At 37.4% G+C, this 21,759-nt stretch overlaps 1 protein-coding gene across 2 annotated transcripts in view; it reads right to left on the bottom strand.

Moving 5' to 3' along the window:
- CYTIP (cytohesin 1 interacting protein) overlaps window positions 1-21,759 on the bottom strand; it is an 82,334-nt gene that overhangs the window by 18,509 nt on the left and 42,066 nt on the right. Inside the window, exons 1-3 of one of the 2 annotated variants that reach the window (XM_061437502.1) lie at window positions 11,456-11,708; window positions 3,776-3,825; window positions 3,485-3,539 (exon numbers count right to left, since the gene is read on the bottom strand). In XM_061437502.1, the coding sequence (XP_061293486.1) occupies window positions 3,485-3,539; window positions 3,776-3,825; window positions 11,456-11,632 (282 nt within the window). In that variant the 5' untranslated portion in view covers window positions 11,633-11,708. Of the gene's footprint in view, window positions 1-3,484; window positions 3,540-3,775; window positions 3,826-11,455; window positions 11,709-21,759 lie in introns of those variants that run through there. The other variant, XM_061437512.1, reaches the window with a different exon arrangement.

Genomic DNA, 21,759 nt, shown 5'->3' with positions numbered 1-21,759 from the left:
GAGTAGTCCCCACTCTCTACAACCAGAGAAAAGCAACACAGCAACAAAGAACCAGCACAACCAAAAAGTAATGAATAAATGTTAAAAAAAAACTCATCTCTCTTAAGAAAGAAAGCAGTGTAAGACTGGTTTAAGATGTAAGACTTTCATGCCTAAGAGACTACCTGATGCTATTGTGTATTTAACAAGAAAAATTCAGTTTCTATTTCCCCAGTAGGATAAAACAGCAGTAGGCAAGAGCAGAGAGAAAAATCTCTATGTGGTTCTTCCAAGCTAAAGTACTTATTACAGGAGCGTAGGAAACATTACACATCCAGCAAGGGAGATATGCCAACATTAATTATTTTAAATCAGAGTTCTGCAAATAATGACAATCTGCCCTTCATTAATTCAAAAGTATTATAATTGACTCAATTATCTTCATTCCTGAACGCTCGTTGGTACACCTGCCCTGAATACTCACCAATTTATTAGCCACTCGACTAAAAGATAAAAAGTTATGCTTCGCCTCTTGCCTCAATTTGGCAAAAGCAACTTGGTTTTGTTTTTCCTTTCGATTTGTACCAAGAACACACCACCAGTGTTTGATGAATAGAGTGGCCCAGTGATCTATATTCTTCTTTTTCACATATTGAAGTTATGAGGTCTAGTTCCATTTAGAATCAAAATCAGCATTCTGAGTAAGTCTTCCTAATATGTTTCCTAAAATTAAACCACATCCCAGCACTGCTTCCTTGTGGAAAAACTAATGTTCAATGTCCATTCCTTTATATTTTAGACATACAGTTTCCAGAACCAGCAGAACCAGAAGTCAATCAATGCAAGAAACTTCTAGAAACTTGACTTTGTTAACCTTGAAGGGATTTCGATTCACTCTGAAAGGCATTTAGAGTCCCCCTATCTTAAAGGCAGATGAGACTTTTAGAGATCATATAATCTACTTTCAAGACCCTGATGCTAGGAAAGATTGAAGGCAGGAGGAGAAGGAGATAACAGAGGATGAGATGGTTGGATGGTGTCACTGACTCAATGGACATGAGTTTGAGCAAGCTCCAGGAGTTGGTGATGGACAGGGAAGCCCGGCATGCTGCAGTCTATGGAGTCGCAAAGAGTCGTACATGACTGGCAAACTGAACAGAACTGAACTGAACTGAACTGAATTTACTTTCCATCAATATCACAGATTCCTTTAACAGATTTTTTTTTTTTTTTTGGCCAGGGAATCTTCTTGCCACTGCCCAGGCCCTTCCAGAAATGAAGCATGGTCTGGTTCACACAACACATGGACCAAAGCTATGAGAGACCTTCCTTTGGGAAACCACTGTTATAATGATTCTCATTAGCAGTGAGAATTTATGCTCCATGTCCAGGAAGCAAAGTAAGTACCGTGAAGGGGAAACGTTAATTGATGTAGCATGCACTTACGTATATGTTTGCCACAGGTGTAAAATTTGTGGTTAGAGATAGGCAGAGGTCCCAAAGCTTTGGAAAGAACTAATCAGTTGGATATTTTTCTTTTGCTCAGTCATTTCCTAGAGACACAAAAGTACACTACTTTCTCATGCCTTCATTCTAACACTTGTCATTTGCTTACCTTCTACTGAAATCAGGCACATTACTAAGTACTTCACATATGTTATCTCATTTAAAATGCCTAAGAACCTACTAAAGTAGCACTGAAAGAATACAAATTCAGTTGTAAATGAATCTAAGGTCTGTGTTCTGGTCTTGCTACATTACTCTCCATATCAGCAAAACACTAGCATCCATGGAAACCAGAGGAGGTCGACTTGTTCTCTCCCAGCATGCCCTGTGCCCCACTGACCAAGACCCAAACACGTGTTAATGAATGGAGGCTCAATAAGGGTATATGAGTTTCTACTTGGCCTTTAAAATGTTCTCAGAGCATGCCCCCTATTTGACAATCGCTATAAACCTTGTGAGTACTAGGAAATAGGTAATGCATAGAGCTAGTAATGGAAAGCATACACCCATAGGGAATTTGCGGAGGAATGGACCCTTGCATCACTAAAATAATATGCTACAGTCCAGAGGTGAAGCCATCATTCACGTGAATCCACAAAGGTTCAGGCCGCTATAACCTGCTGTCTACTAATGAAAGTTTTGATTCTTGCTCCATGTAGTGTTTATGGTATGAAGGAGAAATGTGGGAGAAGCAGTGGTATGTCTATAGAAAGATGAGAAGAGATTCTCCTTGGTCACATTAAGTAAGGATAAATGAGTAGTCTCTGCTCCTGTTTTCAGTAGCAATCACTGCACATCCTTGGGCATAATTCTCATTTGAAAAGAAGTGGTCACAAAAAGCACAGTGTCTCTACAATACAGAATAGGGAGTGTTTCATGTGAATGAGTAATAAGAGAAAGTACTATGCTTCTAAAGCCCAATGAAAGAAAGAGATTTCACCAAATTCAAAAGTAGAATTCAGAAAGGAGAAGGTCTCTTCTTTTCTCTGAGAGCCTTCTCCCTGCTCATTGCAGCTAAAGTTCCATTTTGTTTATTCTTAAAATGCATCTTACAGAGCAGCCTCTTGTTCCTAATCTTAAAACACACTGAGTTTCCAATTGTTGTGCTGATAATTAGTCACAAAAGTTTTCTGAAGCCAGCACCAAAGTTAAGATATAAAAACTGATATTTTGTATGAGGATATGATTATGCAGACGGCTTCTAAAAGAAATACAAAAGTATACTGGAAAAAGAACACAGTAATACTTAAACTACTCTGTTGTGCTTAATTAGACAAGACTTTGTTTGACCTAATGCATCATATTTACAAATATAGCCGTGAAAAAGCAGACAGCAAATAAGAAATTAAATTCTTAGGCTTTTAAATAGAAATCCATAAAGACTTAAAATTTCCTACAGCATGAGGCAATACATGCATAGAGCCAAATATTAAGTATTTTCAAATAATAGTTATAAAATATTATCACTAAGGAAAAGAGTACAAACTTCTCATAGAGTCCAATATGAAAACTTTAGTATTTTCAAATGTAATAGTAACTATAAATGAATACAGTCCATATACACAAATATATTTCCTTCAACTATCTCTGAATACTGAAGTGTAGGCAAAATCTGATGCACACTATAAGAAATTATTAGGCAAAACCCATCACTAATGCAAATATATAAGATTCACTTATAAAGAGTATGTCATTCTCTTATTTATGAGCTGACTGATAGCAAGAATTTCTGATCAGTCTCAGACCGACAAGAATAATAAAGCAAAGAGAAACAAGAATTTGAGTAAATCTCAGGGTGATTATTTTATCTGCTTGAATGTTTTCTTTCCTTGATGGTACCCAACAAACCGAAAAACTACCAAAAACAGCCACACATAGAACACAAGTCACAGCCTCTATCAATCCCTAAGCTTGACTTCATTCTTTCTTTGTAAATATCATGACATTGCCGGTGCCACTTTTCTTAATTAAAAGTCTGGAAAATTTGAAAACTGCCCACCTGAATTTCAAATCCAAATGTTCCATTATCTTGTTTTTCCACAATAACAAGCTTTCTGTAAAAAAAAAAAAAAAAAGCTAGGAATGAAGATAAAGTGTCACATTTGGCACATATCTATCATTAAAAATAACTGTCAATAAAAAATAGCTGATGTTTGTATAAATTGTAGTATGTATGACTGTGTGTGTGTGTGTGTGTGTGTGTGTGTGTGTGTGTGAGATATCAACATCCTGGAAAGCTGTGTTCCTAAACATCTTGGTGAGACACCAAAAAATAAATGAAATTCTTTACCTTTGAGACCAGGAAAAGTCACCTACAGAACTTGACCTTGTCAGAGCAAGCTGAAAAATAAAAGTACACAGTTATTGAAAGATCCTTAAGACACAACTGTAAAATGTTCTAAATCACAAAGGACTCTTCTTTGGCCCCACTCCTGGGAAATTGTTACAGAAAGGCAGTAATTTCCATTCTCTAGTGATAGCAAAGGACAGCTGGGAAAGGAACCATTCAGGTATTCCATTTGAAAGATTAAAACAGGCTTTGATAATAACACCCTATGGCAAAAGAGTTAATGTAATGCTGCAAAATTCCAAAGCTTCCAAAAAGAACTTCATATCTAATCTGTATCTAAAATAGCCTCTGAAAGTTTAACCGCAGCAGTTTATAATCACACTGAAATCCAAAGGAAAAATAACACCCATAGAATGACATATAAAACCAAATAGTTGATAGTTTGGGGAGATGCTGATGAAATGACTGTTTATTGTAATAGTTCAATATGTTACTGTTTTTAGAAGGATAAAATCATCTAATAACTAGAAGCATAATTTGGGTAAAATGAGGGACTCAAAATCTCAATTATTATGATTTATTTTTGCAATCATTTTAAAAGAGTACAGTAAGATTTCTATCCAAGAAAGGAAAGGAACTTCAGAATGGTATAAACATTGTAAATGGCATAAACTTTTGCTTCCCTGGTAGCTCAGACAGTAAAGAATCTGCCTGCAATGTGGGAGACCTGGGTTTGATCCCTGGGTCAGGAAGATCCCCTGGAGATGAGAATGGCTACCCACTCTGGTATTCTTGCCTGGAGAATCCCATTGACAGATGAGCCTGGCAGGCTATAGTCCATGGGGTCACAAAGAGTCAGACAGGACTGAGCAACTAACACTTTCACTTTACTCCTCTGCATGTTTTGGGAAGAGATCATTTAAAGATAAGCTTCCGGGATACAGTCTATCATTATAAATAAAGGAAAAGTTGCTGAAAGGTATCATCTTTTTTTTAAGGTAATTATAGTGAGTTTTGTGTGTTTTGTGTTGGTTCTTTGCTTAGGCATTAACAAATGTTAATCAGCTCTTTCTCAAGTGTTGGTCCAGGGTTCCAAAACAGAAGTTCATGCTACTGGTTAGTCCAAGGTGTTTATTTAAGTGGCAACCTATTATGTTTCTTATATATCAGTGACTACAGAAAATATCAGGAGATAATGCAGGAGTCCAAACAAATAAAGGTAAAATAGAAGCTAACAGCCAAATTGAGAAAAGTGTGCAGAAGAAATTAATGCACAAATGAAATCTTCATTAAGGCATTTGTTAGAGAAGCTACATCACTGTAAGGAATTTGAATTACCAAGTATAAAATGCCAGCATTCTCACAAATTTTCTTGAATGGTTCAGTGTTCAGAATTTGGCCACTGGTCAGTATTGTTAACCCCGTGAAAAAACTGACATCTTCCTACAATAATAATAAGTTTATTATACTTTCCTCTTTTATTAGTTCTGGACTGAAATCATTTATATCATCTTGAAGACTACAACAAGAGAAGGCTCAGAACCGGGGGGAAAAAAAAAAAACATTTCTCTATATTTGCTTAAAAAAAAAACCCTAGTGGTGGGAAAGATTGAAGGCGAAAGGAAAAGAGGGCAGCAGAGGATGATACGGTTAGATAGCAACACTGATTCAATGGACATGAATCGGAGCAAACTCCAGGAGACAGTGAAGGACAGGAAGCCTGGCGTGCTGCATCCATGGGGTCACAAAGAATCAGACACGACAGCGAGTGAACAACAATCTATTTTTAATTTATAAGGACTAACTGTGGAAGGCCTATTACAGTTTGTATGGTCTGTTTCAGCCTGATTTTGTCCTGATAAGTACCATTAACAAGGGTGGGGACCATTCAGCTATGCAGTGGGCTGCCTTCTCGTGGAAGAGAACAATAAACTTGATATGCTCAAGCATTCTCAACCTCTCAACTATACTGTACTCATATTTTCTTAATTTATTTTCATTATCTCCATTTGCTTGGCTTTTATCCTTATTTCAGATGTAAAGTACTTAGGTAGGTCATATCATGCTATCTGTAAATCATAATGTGTTTATATTTAAAAACATTATTCTTGCTATCAATACTCATCAGATTATGTCTCATATTTATATATGTGGAAGCATATATGTATACTTATATGAAGGGCAGATGGGATTAAATACCTCACTTCTGTTCAGAATTACTTGTAGCCTTTGGGCCTTTTAGGGGATGTATTCATTTTATTTCTACCCCAACACCTAGCACAGGGTTTGGAATAGAATGCAACCATATAAACAGCTAAACAGAAAAACAGAAGTAAACCACTAGATAACAATACAATCAAGTAAGTGGTAGTGGGAGATGCAAAGTTTTATAAAAGAGTCTTCAACTCTGTCCATTAAATTAAATATTCATAGGAAAAGCTCAAGGGTAGACTTTTAAAAATATAAAATGAAATTTAAAATGGAAGAAAACAAACAAGGATTAAAAAAAAAAAAAAACCACCTTAATTCTAAAACAGCAAGAACCATAGCAAAAGAACTAATAGAAAACAAAGTCAGTCAAACTCTAGCTAATTGACCTGATTAACATGGAAATATCTGCCTAAAATAATATGATATGCAGAGCAGATACTCAGCTCTTGCGGACTGACTTGGGTCATCAGTGAAACAAAGAAAAAAGTCAGACTAAATCAAATTATGAATTAGTTCCCACTCTGGATCAGCAGTGAGCCTGTCATAGGCACTTAACATTAAATACACAACTGCTAAATGAATGAATAGTTCATTTTCATTCATTTAGCAGGAATTAATGAATTCTTAAAGTTTTGAGACTTTTTCCTCACCAATTTTAAATACACCTTTGCTAAGCAAATAATCATAGCATTGATGAGAATCTCAAGATTTCATCTCATCCTCCATTAACCTGCCTTCTAAATCAAAAAAATCATTCTAGATAGATTCAAATACAAAATTAAGTCCACAAGACAAATCCAAGACCTCTGTAGAAAAGGAAATTTCCCCACCTCTCTTGGGCTAACCTTTCTACTCTAGCTAATTAGATTAAAATGGAAATTTCTACCTAGCACAGCATGAGATGCAGAGCAGAAACTCAGTTCTTGTGGACTGACTTGGGTTCAGTGAGAAAAAGAAAAAACTCAAACTAAATCAAATTATAAATTAGTTTCCACTCTGGATCAGCAATGAGCCTGTCATAGGCACCTAACATTTAAATTAAAACCATCAAATTCTCTGACACATGCCACATCCAGACACAGTACCTACTTGTTTTTGATCTGAACTCTCAGACTCAGGCAATGTGGAATGTTCTTAGGGTTCAACCAAAAGAATGTTCTTAGGGTTCAACCAAACTATCTGTCTAAGTGAAAAGAAGTATGTCTGAAGTCTTATCAAAGATTTTACATTTTAGAACAAGTTTTGTCTGCAGCCCTCTCCCTGGAGTGAGCAGCCTTCTTTTAGAATCTGACCAGTGGAGTCTCTGCTCCCTAGACCGCCCTCCCAACCGGAGTCTTTTCTCGGGGCTGGAGGGATGACACCAAAACTCTTGAATGAGGAACTGGTATGCAACAAACAGCATATGCTGGCAACAGCTGTCTTTTATTACACATTATCTAATATGAGAAATCTAGGTTTAGCAATTTGGCAGGGCTGCAAACTACACATTCAATTATGTCTCCTGAGAAGACAAAGCTCCTTAACCCCTTGCTAGCTTCTGATCCCTGGGGTGGGAAGATCCTCTGGAGAAGGGAATGGCTACCCACTCCAGTATTCTTGCCTGGAGAATTTCATGGACAGAGGAGCCTGGTGGGCTACAGTCCATGGGGTCACAAATAGTCGGACATGACTGAGCAACTAACGCTTTCACTTTTTTTCAGCTTCTAATATAAAGATGCCTGGGGTTTGGGCTGAGGATCCCAACTCTTGGGTTTTTAGTCAGGTGATTTAAAAGCTTAGCAAAAAACGTAACGTAGTTTTTGCTGCTATGAGATGATTCACAATGTCCCTCTTTAGTGGGAAACAAATACCAAATATTTCAACAGTCAGTTTGCAAAAAATAGGAATACTCTGTAGCAGAGCCAGATATTCAGCCCTGTAGAGGAGCTTGTAGTTTCATACTGTAGATACTTCTGCTGCTAAGTAACAGCCTGCTACTTCCTCTCCCCACTGTGTACTCATTTCCTGAAAGTGTCATGAGTGGGGGAAGGGGCAGATACCTATTCACAGATGAGATATTTTTGTTGTTTGTTTCAAAAGTCCACAAATTATGTGTTCTGCTCCCTTTCCAGTACCCTACCTCATTCTCCCAATTCTTCCATGAATACAGGTTTTTCCCCTTTTCGAGTCAGGAAGCTTAGAATAACATGGCTCTGCAGAAATATTTTAAGACTAACAAAATAATGGAGCTGAACTCAATTTCTTAACTGTAACTGCTCTTGCGGAATGTAAATACTGTACAACTTTGCAGCTTCTCAAGCAAATCTTATTGTGGGCTCATGAATCTCTTTCAAGAAAAATTTTTGGATATATTCTCTAAGCGCACTACAATATGGATTAGAGAATACTTATCAAATTCTTTTGTAATGAAGTTAACAGTTTTCTACTAAAAGTATTCATTAAATGATCAAAATATCTTGTTGTCATCAAGAACACTTAGGAATTTTGGTGACAGATGAGTGTGTGGCCAGAAATAAAATAAAAGCTCCTGAAGGGCAGAACCCATCTCAAAAATACATACAAAGTCAGCACAATATTCTATATCTGACTTATAACTGAAATCACCCTTCCAGAAGTTGTCCATTTAGTAATAATTTGATAACCAAAGAAAAGCAAACAAAGAGAAGCAGTTTGTGGTTCCACGAATGCAGATTCAGTCTTCCCCTCTGTTTGTCAGTTTTTCTCTATAACATTCAGTGAAAACTGCTTTCCAAGGGTGACCTACTGCCCTTGAGGAAATGGGTGTAAGGCCTATGGCTACTCTCTTAGTATCACAACATTCATCAGGATAACCTTACTTCATACTATCTCCTTCCTACAGCATTTTCCATTGCAGGGATTTTTTTTCCCTAAAACTGTGTTCAAAAGTAGGAGACCGCACTGGGAGTATGTCACCTCCTACAAATACAGGTATTGAGATAATATAAACACAGAGAAATCTATTTTTAAATAATGTTGAGTGCAAACACCCCAATGATTCTGAAGATTAATCTGAAACTACAGGCTAACCAGATACAGCTTTGCAGAAACCAGAGCCAACGATAACAAGAAGTATGAATTGTTGACGTCAACACTGAAAGGGTTGAAAATAACAGTGGGCAGAAAACACCTGCTGTGGGATTGCTTCACAGGGATCTCGTTGCCTGCAGTGCAGTCAGTGCCAAATGAAGAGTTATTCTCTAAAGACCAAAGGAAATGAACATCCATTTGGAAAATTCTAAACGGTTGGAATAAACTTGCATCAAGTCTCATTGATGATAATTGTACAGAATTAAATATATCATATACAAATGCTTTGTTTTGCTTTTTATTTTCCTTAAGTAAATTTCACAATGGTAACAAAAAGCCATCTAAATAGGAGGAGTCTCACCGCAGGAAAGAATAAGAGGAAAGGGAGAAGAAAGGACCTACAAAAGATGTGAACATATAAATAAAATCATTGGTGAGGAAGTGTGTGTGTATGTGTACATAGATATTCAGATTACACACACACACACACACCACATCTGTATCTCATATACCTAAATCGTTCTCATCTTCTCCCATAACCTCCCTGATTGCTTCTTTGCAGTTCATGCTTTCTTTACTCAGACTTAAAACCAAATGTGGCTCCCTCTTCTTCACTGCTTTTCACAGCCAAGTCTTTGTGTCTCTTCTCCATTCCTTCAGTTCCTCTTTCTCCAACTACTGCAAAAATTGCTCCCGCACCACTAGTCTCTACCCACTTACCGACAAGCAAGTTTCCACAGTAAGGTTCTGGACTGAACCTTAGACTGAAAACCTTGTATTCAGTCATGCTCAGTTGGTTCCCTGTGTGCTGGTCAGATTACTACTTCCTCGGGGTAAGTGTCCAAGTCTTATGAAAAGCAGCCCAGCTCTGAAGTCTCCCCTCCTCTCCCACACAGACACTTATCGGGTCCACCTAACACAGTGATGTACTGTCACTTAAACTGCCCTAAGGGCCCCAAGATCTGTACCTCAGCATTTTAATTATTCCTTTGCTCTGGAATACCCATCAATATCCAGTATATCTATCCTTGAAGGTTGTATTCAGACATGTACTTGGGTTAGAGCATGTATGTTACTTTATATTGTATAACACCTACTTGTTCTGTCTACTCAATCGTAAACCCTATAAGGCCAGGAAATTTTCCTTCTCATCTTTATACACCCAACACTGCTATACACCTGAAAAGTGAATAAAGGTTTTGGTACTTCCCACAGGGGCTTTATTTTCAGACAGTAACTCGATAGGAATGTTTTTTATTAAACTTAATGTCATAAAGGCACTTTGGAATTGAAAAAGATCAATCATCCAAACCAGAACAAATTATTCCCTTATCTCTTTTGAAACATACCAAAGAATCAGCTATGTGCATCCCTGAAAAAAGATCATGACTCTTCCACTATGCTATAACTCTGTAATCCTGAAATTAGAAGGCTTAAGAGGAACATACAATGTGCATGCAAGATTTAAGGGAAAACTTCATGCTTTAAAAAAATTCTAAATATTTTTGTATTCAGATGTGTACGTGGAGCATTATAGCAAGCTAACTAACCAAAATCTAAAGAGATTTTTTGGTTTAATTCTTTTTTACAAGTTGGAAATTGAAAAAAACTTGCAATAAATCCAGTTGGACATGGATTTTCCCAAATGAGTTTTCCTCTCTAGGGAAATACTTTGCAATCACAATTAAAATAATAACATAATTACTGAGTTATTTAGCACATACTACATATCAGTCATTCTGTTAAACACTGTGCATTTCTTCACTTACACCACAGAAGAGCTCCGCAGGATGGTTCTATTACTATCTTCATTTCAGAAAAAAAGCAAACTGAATCTTAGAGAAGAAAATGACTTACTCAAGGTTCCACAGCTACTAAGTGGCAGATCTTGCACTCATTTATCCAATAAAAGTCTTAATTCCCAATAGTGTGAGGTACATGCCAGTGCTCAGAACTAAAGATAATTTTGTCAACAAAACTTACACTAAAAAATAATGTGTTCGCCTTGGATTATGAATTGACATGACTATTAGAGACTGGGAGAGAGTCTGGGAGGGAAGGACTCAATGGGAGACATACAAGAAAAAGGAACAATAATTCTCAAACTGGTTGTGCCTACAATACACACCATCTTCAAGTTGATATGCTTAATGATTTTTAATTCATCAGAATACCTCTTGTAGTGAGAAAATAATCTTCTTTCAGGTTTTGCTTAAAAATGTTTTCTTATGGTCTTAAATCTTAAGACTTAATGACTAGAGTGTGAGTTCTCTGGGCTCCTTGCCTCTCTCTTTACCCATACTCTGAGCCACTAATTTCAAAGGATCTGAAATAACATTTTTAACATGCAGTCAGACAAACATATCACTCTGCTCTCAAGAGAACAAGAACACTGTAAAAGGTAAAAAATAGCACTCATACCTGCTTTCTTCCCCGAGGCAAAGTAGCCACAGTATCTGCCAGCATTTGAAGCCTTCTATTATCATCATCCACGGTGAAACTGCCTGTGAGTGTGGAGTAAGAGCTATGCCCTGGACCAGCGCAGTACTCCATGAAATTGCCATTGCTGTTCTGTTTCCTGAGCTTTTGTAAAGACATTGTGAGTAAAGATAACTCCAGCTAGCACATGGTTGAGTGGCCTTGCAGGGTGGGGGAAGCTAAAAGTATAACCCTCTGACAAGTAATCAAAAGTAGCAAAGCAGAAAGAGCCCATGTGACTTCTGTGGTTTGAGGTTACTTGTTACACAAACACTATTTTGCAGTTCACTCCCATTTCTCAGTGTTTTTTTCTTTAGGCCCCTGAGAGAAGGCTAGTTTTTAGCATTAAAATAAATAGATTTATATATTTTTTCTCTCCAAACAGCCAGAACTCTTACGCTTTCACGTTCTATGGCAAGTTGTGTTCAAAACATCGTCTACCTTTTTTGTAAAAGAAAAAAAAAATTTCCCCAAATTCTGCCATTAGTTTGACATCCACTCTCCTACTTAACATGGTCCAGTGTAGTGTAAAGGTCAGGATGTGCGGATACTGATTTCTCATGGGTATAAGCAAGACCTACAGGGTCCAGTCACAATGTCCTCTCACGAAGTCCTTGTAATGTACTTTCGCCAAAGTACATCTTAGCTCATTAATGTTCATGAAAAAACATTATATCTGCCACTTGGGCTGTGACCATTCAGCATTCCTCTGGTTGTACTTCCACTAGTTCATCCTCACTAAAATTATCCATCATGTCTACAAAAAGCAATGGGAGGGGAAGCACATTTAGAGCACAAAGTTGGCCATGTCTTAGACTAGACTTAGTTACAACATCAGCAAGTGGTCCAAGGGAGGAATGGAGAGGGCATAAAAGTAACAGGCAAACCAAACACGCACAAGAACATTTCCATTTGGTCCCTGCCAATGCATATGCACCAAGGGCAACAACGTGAATTACTCTCTTTCACTGATGCTTTTATTGGTGGAAGTTGGAGAAATGCAGTTTTAAGGAAATTAGTTTCAGAGGAGGAGCAGGAGACATAAATAGAAGATTCAAAATAAAATCAAAATGAGAAGTTTTGTATAGTATAAAAAGTGGATTGTCATTTTCAAAATCATTGGGAAGTTCAATAGTAGAATATTAAAGAGTCAAAAGTCTTTAAAATGGAAGTCAAAGCAAATTCAGCTCAAGCAAAATCTGCCGAATGTAAATCATAAAATCTTCAGAGTTAATGGTGCTTAAGAGATGGAGTCACCTCAGAAAATTTTAAAACCCTATCACAGCATGACTCATTACGATTGGAACTAGATAATGACACGAACAAAATGATGTCTCCAAAGACCTGAATGAATGAAGGAAAGTCATTCAGTCATGTCTGACTCTTTGCTTCCCTACGGACTGTAGCCTGCCAGGCTCTTCTGTCCATGGGGATTTTCCAAGTCAGAATACTGGAGTGGGTAGCCATTCCCTTCTCCAGGGGATCTTCCTAATCCAGGAATCGAACCCAAGTCTCCCACAATGCAGGCGATTCTTTACGGTCTGAGCCACCAGGGAAGCCCTATAAAGATCTAAATCAGGGATGACAAACACATATGCCTTCAAGGTTCAGTTGGATAAAATAATATAAATGTGTAATACAAAAGGGAGTGGTAGAGACTTTGGCAACTAATGAATATCGTCAGTTATAAAGACATTTATGGGGTGTGTGTGTGTGTGAGAGAGAGAGAGAGAGAAGAGAGAGAGATTGAGTTTTAAAGTATCTCCAGGTTACTATAAGGTACATGAAGTAAATTAACACTATTACTTGAGGACAGCAGTCCACCCGTCTTCTGGGAATTTTATAAAATTAGGTAAATATTTTAATATTTCAAGATACCAAATATAAATGACATGTTTGTCTGATATAAAGACACTAAGCCAACCAACAATCAGGTTTTACAGACAGATGTTAAAATTGAATCAAGTTGTGTGATACTAATCTTAAGCTAGTATAAATTATAGAAATCTATTGAAAGAATAGATTCTAGAGAAATATATTAAATTCAGAAATTGGAAAATAAAAATTTTACTAGATTTATGAAATGTGTTTAACTAGTAGAATATTTTAGATCATGAGATCCATGGCTGTAAAATCAGAGTCAAGGGCAAATTTGACATTCAGCCAGTACATACCAGTAAGGTCACCCTTGTTAATTACATGTGAGAGGGTAACAGGCAGGAAGGCCAGGGGTCTCCAAATGGAGGAAATAAGACTGCAAGTGTCAGACATTTTTATCTCTCTTAAGCGGCAGGAGGAAACAAACTAGCAATATTTTTTTCCTTCTCTATACAAATTTAAAAGGAGGTTTCTCTTAAAATACTGTGTTGCCATAATGACACCTGGTTTCACCTGAAGTTAACCAATGCATTTCTCTTATGGAAATGTCTGTCTTAAGCTATGCTAATGTACTATGCATTTACCCCCAGACTCTGTCTTCAAGTCGGTTCCGCCTCTTGGCTCAGAACCTACTTGACAAACCAGTATGTTATACTCAGATATTGTTCCCCTAATCTATGTAAATGAAAATATTTGTATGGTGGTCTGCCCTTCTTCAAGATTCAAGTTAATCATTTTATGGCCCAGGATAAACCATTTGGTGCCAAGATTATCCCAAAATGCATCTTATGGGTGAGGGGCCTGGTGCCATTCTGAATTTTAAGACATTCCTTTCTTTCATTAACAGACTGCTAGTGACTATATAACATCCAGCTGAAGACTAGCAGAGGGGTACCTTCTGCCCTCTTCTGATGCCTATGTCAGAAGCTTTCTCTATCTCCTTTATACTTTAATAAAACTTTATTACACAAAAGCTCTGAGCGATCAAGCCTCGTCTCTGGCCCCGGATTGAATTCATCTCCTCCGGGGGCCAAGAATCCTGGTGTCTTTTCGTGATTCAGCAACAACCTTTCACATGTTTATGACTTTGTCTATTTTGATCAAAATAGATCAGTTCCCTGTTCTGATTATCAGGACATGTATCACACTAATTAGTAAATATTTCAATAACTTCATTTTTCAGTCTCTCAGTTGTGTCGAATTCTTTGTGACCCCATGGACTGCTGCATGTCAGGCTTCCCTGTCCTTCACAATCTCCCTGAGTTTGCTCAAACTCATGTCTACGGAGTCAATGATGCCATCCAACTATCTCATCTTCTGTTGCCCTCTTATCCTCCAGCCCTCAATCTTTCCCAGTATCAGGGTCTTTTCCAATGAGTAGGCTCTTCATATCAGATGGCCAAAGTATTGGAGTTTCAGCTTCAGCATCAATCCTTCCAGTAAATATTCAGGATTGATTTCCATTAAGATTGACTGGTTTGATCTCCTTGCTGTCCAAGGGACTCTCAAGAGTCTTCTCCAGCACCACAGTTAGAAATTTTTTATTTTAATAACTACCCTGATCAAAAGCATCCTTTGTGATAAATGTGGGGGAAAACTAATGTTTCCATACAAATGTGATTTCAACCTTCAAATCTTGATTTACAAAGATTTTCTACTATTTACTTCATTTTCTATAAAATTGCCACTAAGATAATTATAATACCCTGAAACCATCTTCCCCTTCATCATCCCCTTTATTTCAAAATAAAATGAAACCAGATCAAGTTATCTACCTACTCAGAAAAATTCAGGAGTACCTCATTGTCTATAAAACAAATAAAAGATTCCAAGTTCTTATCTAACTTCATCTCTGAAATGTCATATACTTTTTAAGATACATCAGTAGTTTATGGATGGCAGGTCTTACACCTCTGAAGCAAGGTCCTGGAGTGACACTGTGTGCTGCCGACAGAAGGCAAGACACAGTGACTGCCTTCATTCTCATATCACTTTTTCAGATCATTCTTTTAAGATTTAATATTTTACAGTTAGATTATAAAGCTAATTGTACACGAGTCTGTTTCTACACTAATTTCCTCTAACCATCTCATGTTCTATATCTAACATTCTCATATCACTTTTTTCAGATCATTCTTTTAAGACTTAACATTTTACAGTTAGATTATAAAGATAATTTAACTTATATGCAGAGTACATCATGAGAAATGCTGGGCTGGAGGAAGCACAACCTGGAATCAAGATTGCTGGGAGAAATATCAATAACCTCAGATATGCAGATGACACCACCCTTATGGAAGAAAGTGAAGAAGAACTAAAGAGCTTCTTCATGAAAGTGAAAGAGGAGAGTAAAAAAGTTGGCTTAAAGCTCAACATTCAGAAAACTACGACCATGGCATCCAGTCCCATCCCTTCATGGCAAATCAATGGGGAAACAGTGGAAATAGTTTATAAAGTCAATGCTGACTTTATTCTTCTGGGCTCCAAAATCACTGCAGATGGTGATTGCAGCCATGAAATTAAAAGATGCGTACTTCTGGAAAGGAAAGTAATGAGCAACCTAGATAGCATATTCAAAAGCAGAGACATTACTTTGTCAACAAAGGTCCATCTAGTCAAGGCTATGGTTTTTCCAGTGGTCATGTATGGATGTAAGAGTTGGACTATAAAGAAAGCTGAGCACAGAAGAACTGATGCTTTTGAACTGTGGTGTTGGAGAAGACTCTTGAGAGTCCCTTGGACTGCAAGGAGATCCAACCAGTCCATTCTAAAGGAGGTCAGTCCTGGGTGTTCATTGGAAGAGTTGATGCTGAAGCTGAAACTCCAATATTTTGGCCACCTCATGCGAAGAGCTGACTCATTGGAAAAGACCCTGATGCTGGAAAAGATTGAGGGCAGGAGGAGAAGGGGATGACAGAGGATGAGATGGCTGGATGGCATCACTGACTCAAAGGACATGGGTTTGAGTGAACTCCGGGAGTTGGTGATGGACAGGGAGGCCTGGTGTGCTGCAGTTCATGGGGTCACAGAGTCAGACACAACTGAGCGACTGAACTGAACTGAACTGATAAAGCTAATTGTACACAAGTCTGTTTCTACACTAATTTCCTCTAACTTCATGTTCTATATGAACACCTATATCCAGGTGTTCAGTAAATGTTTGTTAATAGAAATAAAAGGGTAGAGGAGAAGATATTTAACAAAATTAATTCAACAACATTGTTCTAAAGCATCAAAGACGAAAAACTAAACTGGCAGAAAATTTTGTGCTATTAACCCATATTCCAAAGTTCTATAATTTTCTATAAACAGTGATCTGAAAGATGTGGACAGAATTTTTTACAGTATTCAAACTAGTCAAAAGTCTTAAGATGAGATCCAGTTTATTTTACCAGTGCTATACTAAATTTTCAAGATAAATACAAATCTTATATTAATTGTCCAAGAGCATAAAACAAGATGCATTCTCTAAAGCTAATTCATCTGATCCTGCCTGAGAATCCCATGGACAGAGGAGACTGGCCAGCTATAGTTCATAGGATCACAGAGTCAGACACGACTGAAGAGACTTAGCATGCATACACAAACTATACATAGAAGGCATAAGTGAAGGAAGGAGGAAAAGAAAGGAGAGAGAAAATTAAGCTAATCTCACTTATTAATTCTGATACAAATGTCCTAATAAAAATATCAAATTGAGCCAAATACTGTATTAAAAATAATACTTCTCAACACAGTAGGATGTAGCCCAGGAATATAAAGATACTTCAACATTAGGATACAAAATATTAACATAAATCACTAAATCTCCGGATGAAAGAAAAAATTCAGTGCAATAGACACCAAGACTGGTATGATTTCTTTGCTTTGAAACATCCTAAGTAAGTTGGGAATAGAAGGAAAACTTTCTTAACATAATGAAAAGTATCTGTCAGGAACACCCACCAAAGTGTTGAAATTATTTCTAATACAGTGAGAAGAAAAGAAGAGATGACAATAACCCTCACCAATGATCACTGCTGTACTTCATATCACAAATAGGAGGTATAGAATTTGTAAAGAAAGAAACTAAACCATAAGATTTGCTTGTGACATGGCTGCATAACTAGAATATCCAAGACAATCCACTGAAGAACAGACTTAGTAAGATAATTTTCCTAAATGTAAGATTCAAAGGGTATATAAAGAGAAATAAATTTCTCATATAGCAGCAGGGGATGATATGAACTTGTAATAACAGAGGAAAGGAACACTAACAAAATAGCCAAAATTTCATAAAACAGGAATGAACTTAGCAAGCATTTTTAATATTTTATGAAAAACATTATCAAGTCAAGAGTAAGGGAAAAAAATACCATGTTCCCGTATGAGAAAGTCCTTCTTGTAAAGATGTCTATTATCTTCAAATTTTCTAAAATATTCAATATACTGAATTCAAAATCTACATAGGTTTTGTTAGCTTGCTAGTTTATAAAATTTGACACATATTCTTACACCCATCTGAAAGAGAAAGTGCACAAGACTAAGAAGAATTTGAAAATAATGATAGGGGATAGAGGTAAGGTGAACATTGAGAAAAGTACCCTACTTGGGTATCAGTTCAGTTCAGTTCAGTCGCACGGTTGCGTCCGACTCTTTGCGACCCCATGAATCGCAGCATGCCAGGCTTCCCTGTCCATCACCAACTCCCGGAGTTCACTCAAACTCATGTCCATCGAGTCGGTGATGCCATACAACCATCTCATCCTCTGTCGTCCCCTTCTCCTCCTGCCCCCAATTCCTCCCAGCATCAGAGTCTTTTCCAATGAGTCAACTCTTCGCATGAGGTGGCCAGAGTATTGGAGTTTCAGCTTCAGCATCAACCCTTCCAATCAACACCCAGGACTGACCTCCTTTAGAATGGACTGGTTGGATCTCCTTGCAGTCCAAGGGACTCTCAAGAGTCTTCTCCAACACCACAGTTCAAAAGCATCAATTCTTCTGTGCTCAGCTTTCTTCACAGTCCAACTCTCACATCCATACATGACCACTGGAAAAACCATAGCCTTGACTAGACAGAACTTTGTTGACAAAGTAATGTCTCTGCTTTTTAACATGCTGTCTAGGTTGGTCATAACTTTCCTTCCAAGGAGTAAGCGTCTTTTAATGTCATGGCTGCAGTCACCATCTGCAGTGATTTTGGAGCCCAGAAAAATAAAGTCAGCCACTGTTTCCCCATCGATTTGCCATGAAGTGATGGGACCAGATGCCATGATCTTAGTTTTCTGAATGTTGGGCTTTAAGCCAACTTTTTTTACTCTCCTCTTTCACTTTCATCAAGAGGCTTTTTAGTGCCTCTTCGCTTTCTTCCATAAGGGTGGTGTCATCTGCATATCTGAGGTTATTGATATTTTGGGTATAGAAAACGTTAAAAGAGGATTGTGTGGTCAGATAGGATAGGTAAATGAAAAGAATACTGAAAAATCAAATATTGTCAATAAATAGAAAATCCCAAAACATATCCATGCATATTCATAAATGTATTATATCATTAACCTACTTGAATTCGTTAGGAAAAGAATAGCCCTTCCAATAAATGGGATTGGTACCTGTATGGAAACAATTAATTTATAGTCTTTTATTAAGTTATAAAAATAATTCCAGATGACTTAAGGAGCTAAATGTAAAAATAATTTTTTGATGTAGATATTTTATAAAGTCTTTACTGAATTTGTTACAATATTGCTTCTGCTTTATGTTTTTGGCCATAAGGCATGTGGGATCTTAGCTCCCCAATCAGGGATCGACTCCCTCTGCATTGGAAGGCTAACTCTTAACCACTGGACACCCAAGAAAGTCCCTAAAAATAACTTAAAATATTCAAAGTAATAACAGAAAAATATAGAGTATTTCAGTAAGAGTAGATTAGAAAGTTCAGAGAGCATTAGTAACATAAATGTTAAAAACTTCTATTCAGTGGAAGCTATAATATACCTAGGCTAATGCTAAATGACAACAAGAAATTATTTGTTATACATAATTGGTTAAAGGCCATAATACATAAGGAATATTTAAATTATTCTTTGAAGAAAAGTATTTATAAATGAGTAAAGACTCTGAAGAGATAACTTACAGAGAAAGCTCAAATCAATAATATACTTATTAAAGGATGTTCAAACATACAAGTAATCAGGAAAGTAAAACTTGAAAAAACAGTTAGAGACTAACTGTTGCCCACCAAAAACTGAACAAAAAATTAAAACTGGTGGTATCTAGTACTGGTGAAGTTACAATCAAATGGGCTCTTAGAACTTTGTAGGAATATAAATCAATAAAATTTTATTAGTGGAGCAATTTGACAGTGGGTTTCCCAAACGACACTAGTTTTCAAAGAACCCGCCTGCCAAGGCAGGAGACCAGGTTCAATCCCTGGGTTGGTAAGATCCCATGGAGGAGGGCATGGCAACCCTCTCCAGTAATCTTGCCTGGATAATCCTATGGACAGAGGAGCCTGGAGGCCTTCGGTCCACAGGGTCTCAAAGAGTCAAATACGACTGAAGCACGCCAGCACACAATTCAACAGCATTGTGTTGACTTAGCAGGCAGGCACACAATTCAACTGCAGGCACACAATTAAACAGTGTCAAAATTTTTAAATGCGTTCCAACAATTCTACTTTTAAGAATTTATTCTACAAAAGTACTCTTACATGTGCAGAAAACAAGTATGTTTCTTGTGACGTTGTTTGTAATTGTGAAAAATTGATGTTTTAATGAATATCAATTGAGAAATAGCTAATAACTTATGATAATTTAATTCAGTGAAATACTAGGCACTCATTGAAAAGTATAGACAATTATGTGTAAAAACATTTTTAAGACAAATAAAGTAGGGGGAAAGGAGAACCATGGGCACAATATGATCCCATTTATTCTTTTTTCTTAAAGAAAGATCACGTATCTATATGTACTCAGTCACTCAGTCATGTCCAACTCTTTGCTACCCCATGGACTGTAGCCTGTCAGGCTCCTCTGTCCATGGGATCCTCCTTGCAAGAATACTGAAGTAGGTTGCCATTTCCTCCTCCAGGGGATCTTTCCAACCCAGGGATCTCACCCTTTTCTCCTGTGTCTCCTGCATTGCAGGCAGATTCTTTTAACACTGAGCCACATACAGTGACATGTATAAACATAAAAAAGATTACACAATCTGGATTGTCCGCCACTTAAAATGGTCTGACTTAGAATTTTTCAACTTTACATTGATGTGAAAGTGGCATTCAAAAGAAACCAAGACTCTTGAGAGCCCTTTGGACCACAAGGAGATCCAATCAGTCAATCCTAAAGGAAATCAGTCCTGAATATTCTTTGGAAAGACTGATACTGAAGCTGAAACCCCAATACTTTGGTCATCTGATTTTGTGAAGAATGTGAAGAACTGACTCATTTGAAAAGACCCTGATGCTGGGGAAGATTGAAGGTGGGCAGAGAAGTGGATGACAGAGGATGAGATGGTTGGATGGCATCACTGACTCAATGGACATGAGTTTGAGTAATCTCTGGGAGTTGGTGATGGACGGGGAGGCCTTACGTACTGCATTCCATGGGGTCACAAATAGTCCGACATGACTGAGCAGCTGAACTGACTGATACTTTGAATTATGAAATTTGATTTTCAGGCTAGTGACATAGGAAATAATACTTGTGATGCTGGGCAAGGCAACAACCCACGGCTCCCAGTCAGCCATGTCATCATGAGGATAAACAATCAATACATCTACAACCATTCTATTTCTCACTTTCAGTATAGTACTCAACAAATTACATGAAATATTCAACATAACATAGACTTTATGTTAAATGATTTTGCCCAACTATAGGTAAATAAATTTTTCTGAGAACATTTAAATTCAGCTGGGCTCAGCTATGCTGTTCGGTAGATTAGATGTATCAAATGTATCAACTAACAATATTTTCAGTTTACAGTAGGTCTATTAGGACATAACCTCATTGCATGGAGAGGAAGATCTGCATATACTAATCTGTTAACAGTGGTTACCTCTGGAGGAGTTGAGGGAAGAGTTAACGTGAAAGTGTTAGCCACTCAGTCATACCTAACTCTTGGCAACCCCCTGCACTGTAAGACTCCTCTCTCCATGGAGTCCTCCAGGCAAGAATACTGGAGTGGGTTGCTATTCCCTTCTCCAGGGGATCTTCCTGACCCAGAGATCAAACCCAGGTCTCCGGCATTTCAGGCAGATTCTTTAACATATGAATCACCAGGGAAGAATATGGAAGGTTATGAAGGAAGACTTTCAATTTTTATTCTATATATGGTTTGCACCTTTTTTAAAAAACAAGTATGCATTCTTATTTTAGTTGGTCAACTTT

This window comes from Bos javanicus, chromosome 2 (assembly GCF_032452875.1).
Source record: "Bos javanicus breed banteng chromosome 2, ARS-OSU_banteng_1.0, whole genome shotgun sequence".
NCBI classification, from domain to species: domain Eukaryota; kingdom Metazoa; phylum Chordata; class Mammalia; order Artiodactyla; family Bovidae; genus Bos; species Bos javanicus.
The sequence above is the reverse complement of the archived record's forward strand: the minus strand, read 5'-3'. Positions and strand labels throughout refer to the sequence as shown.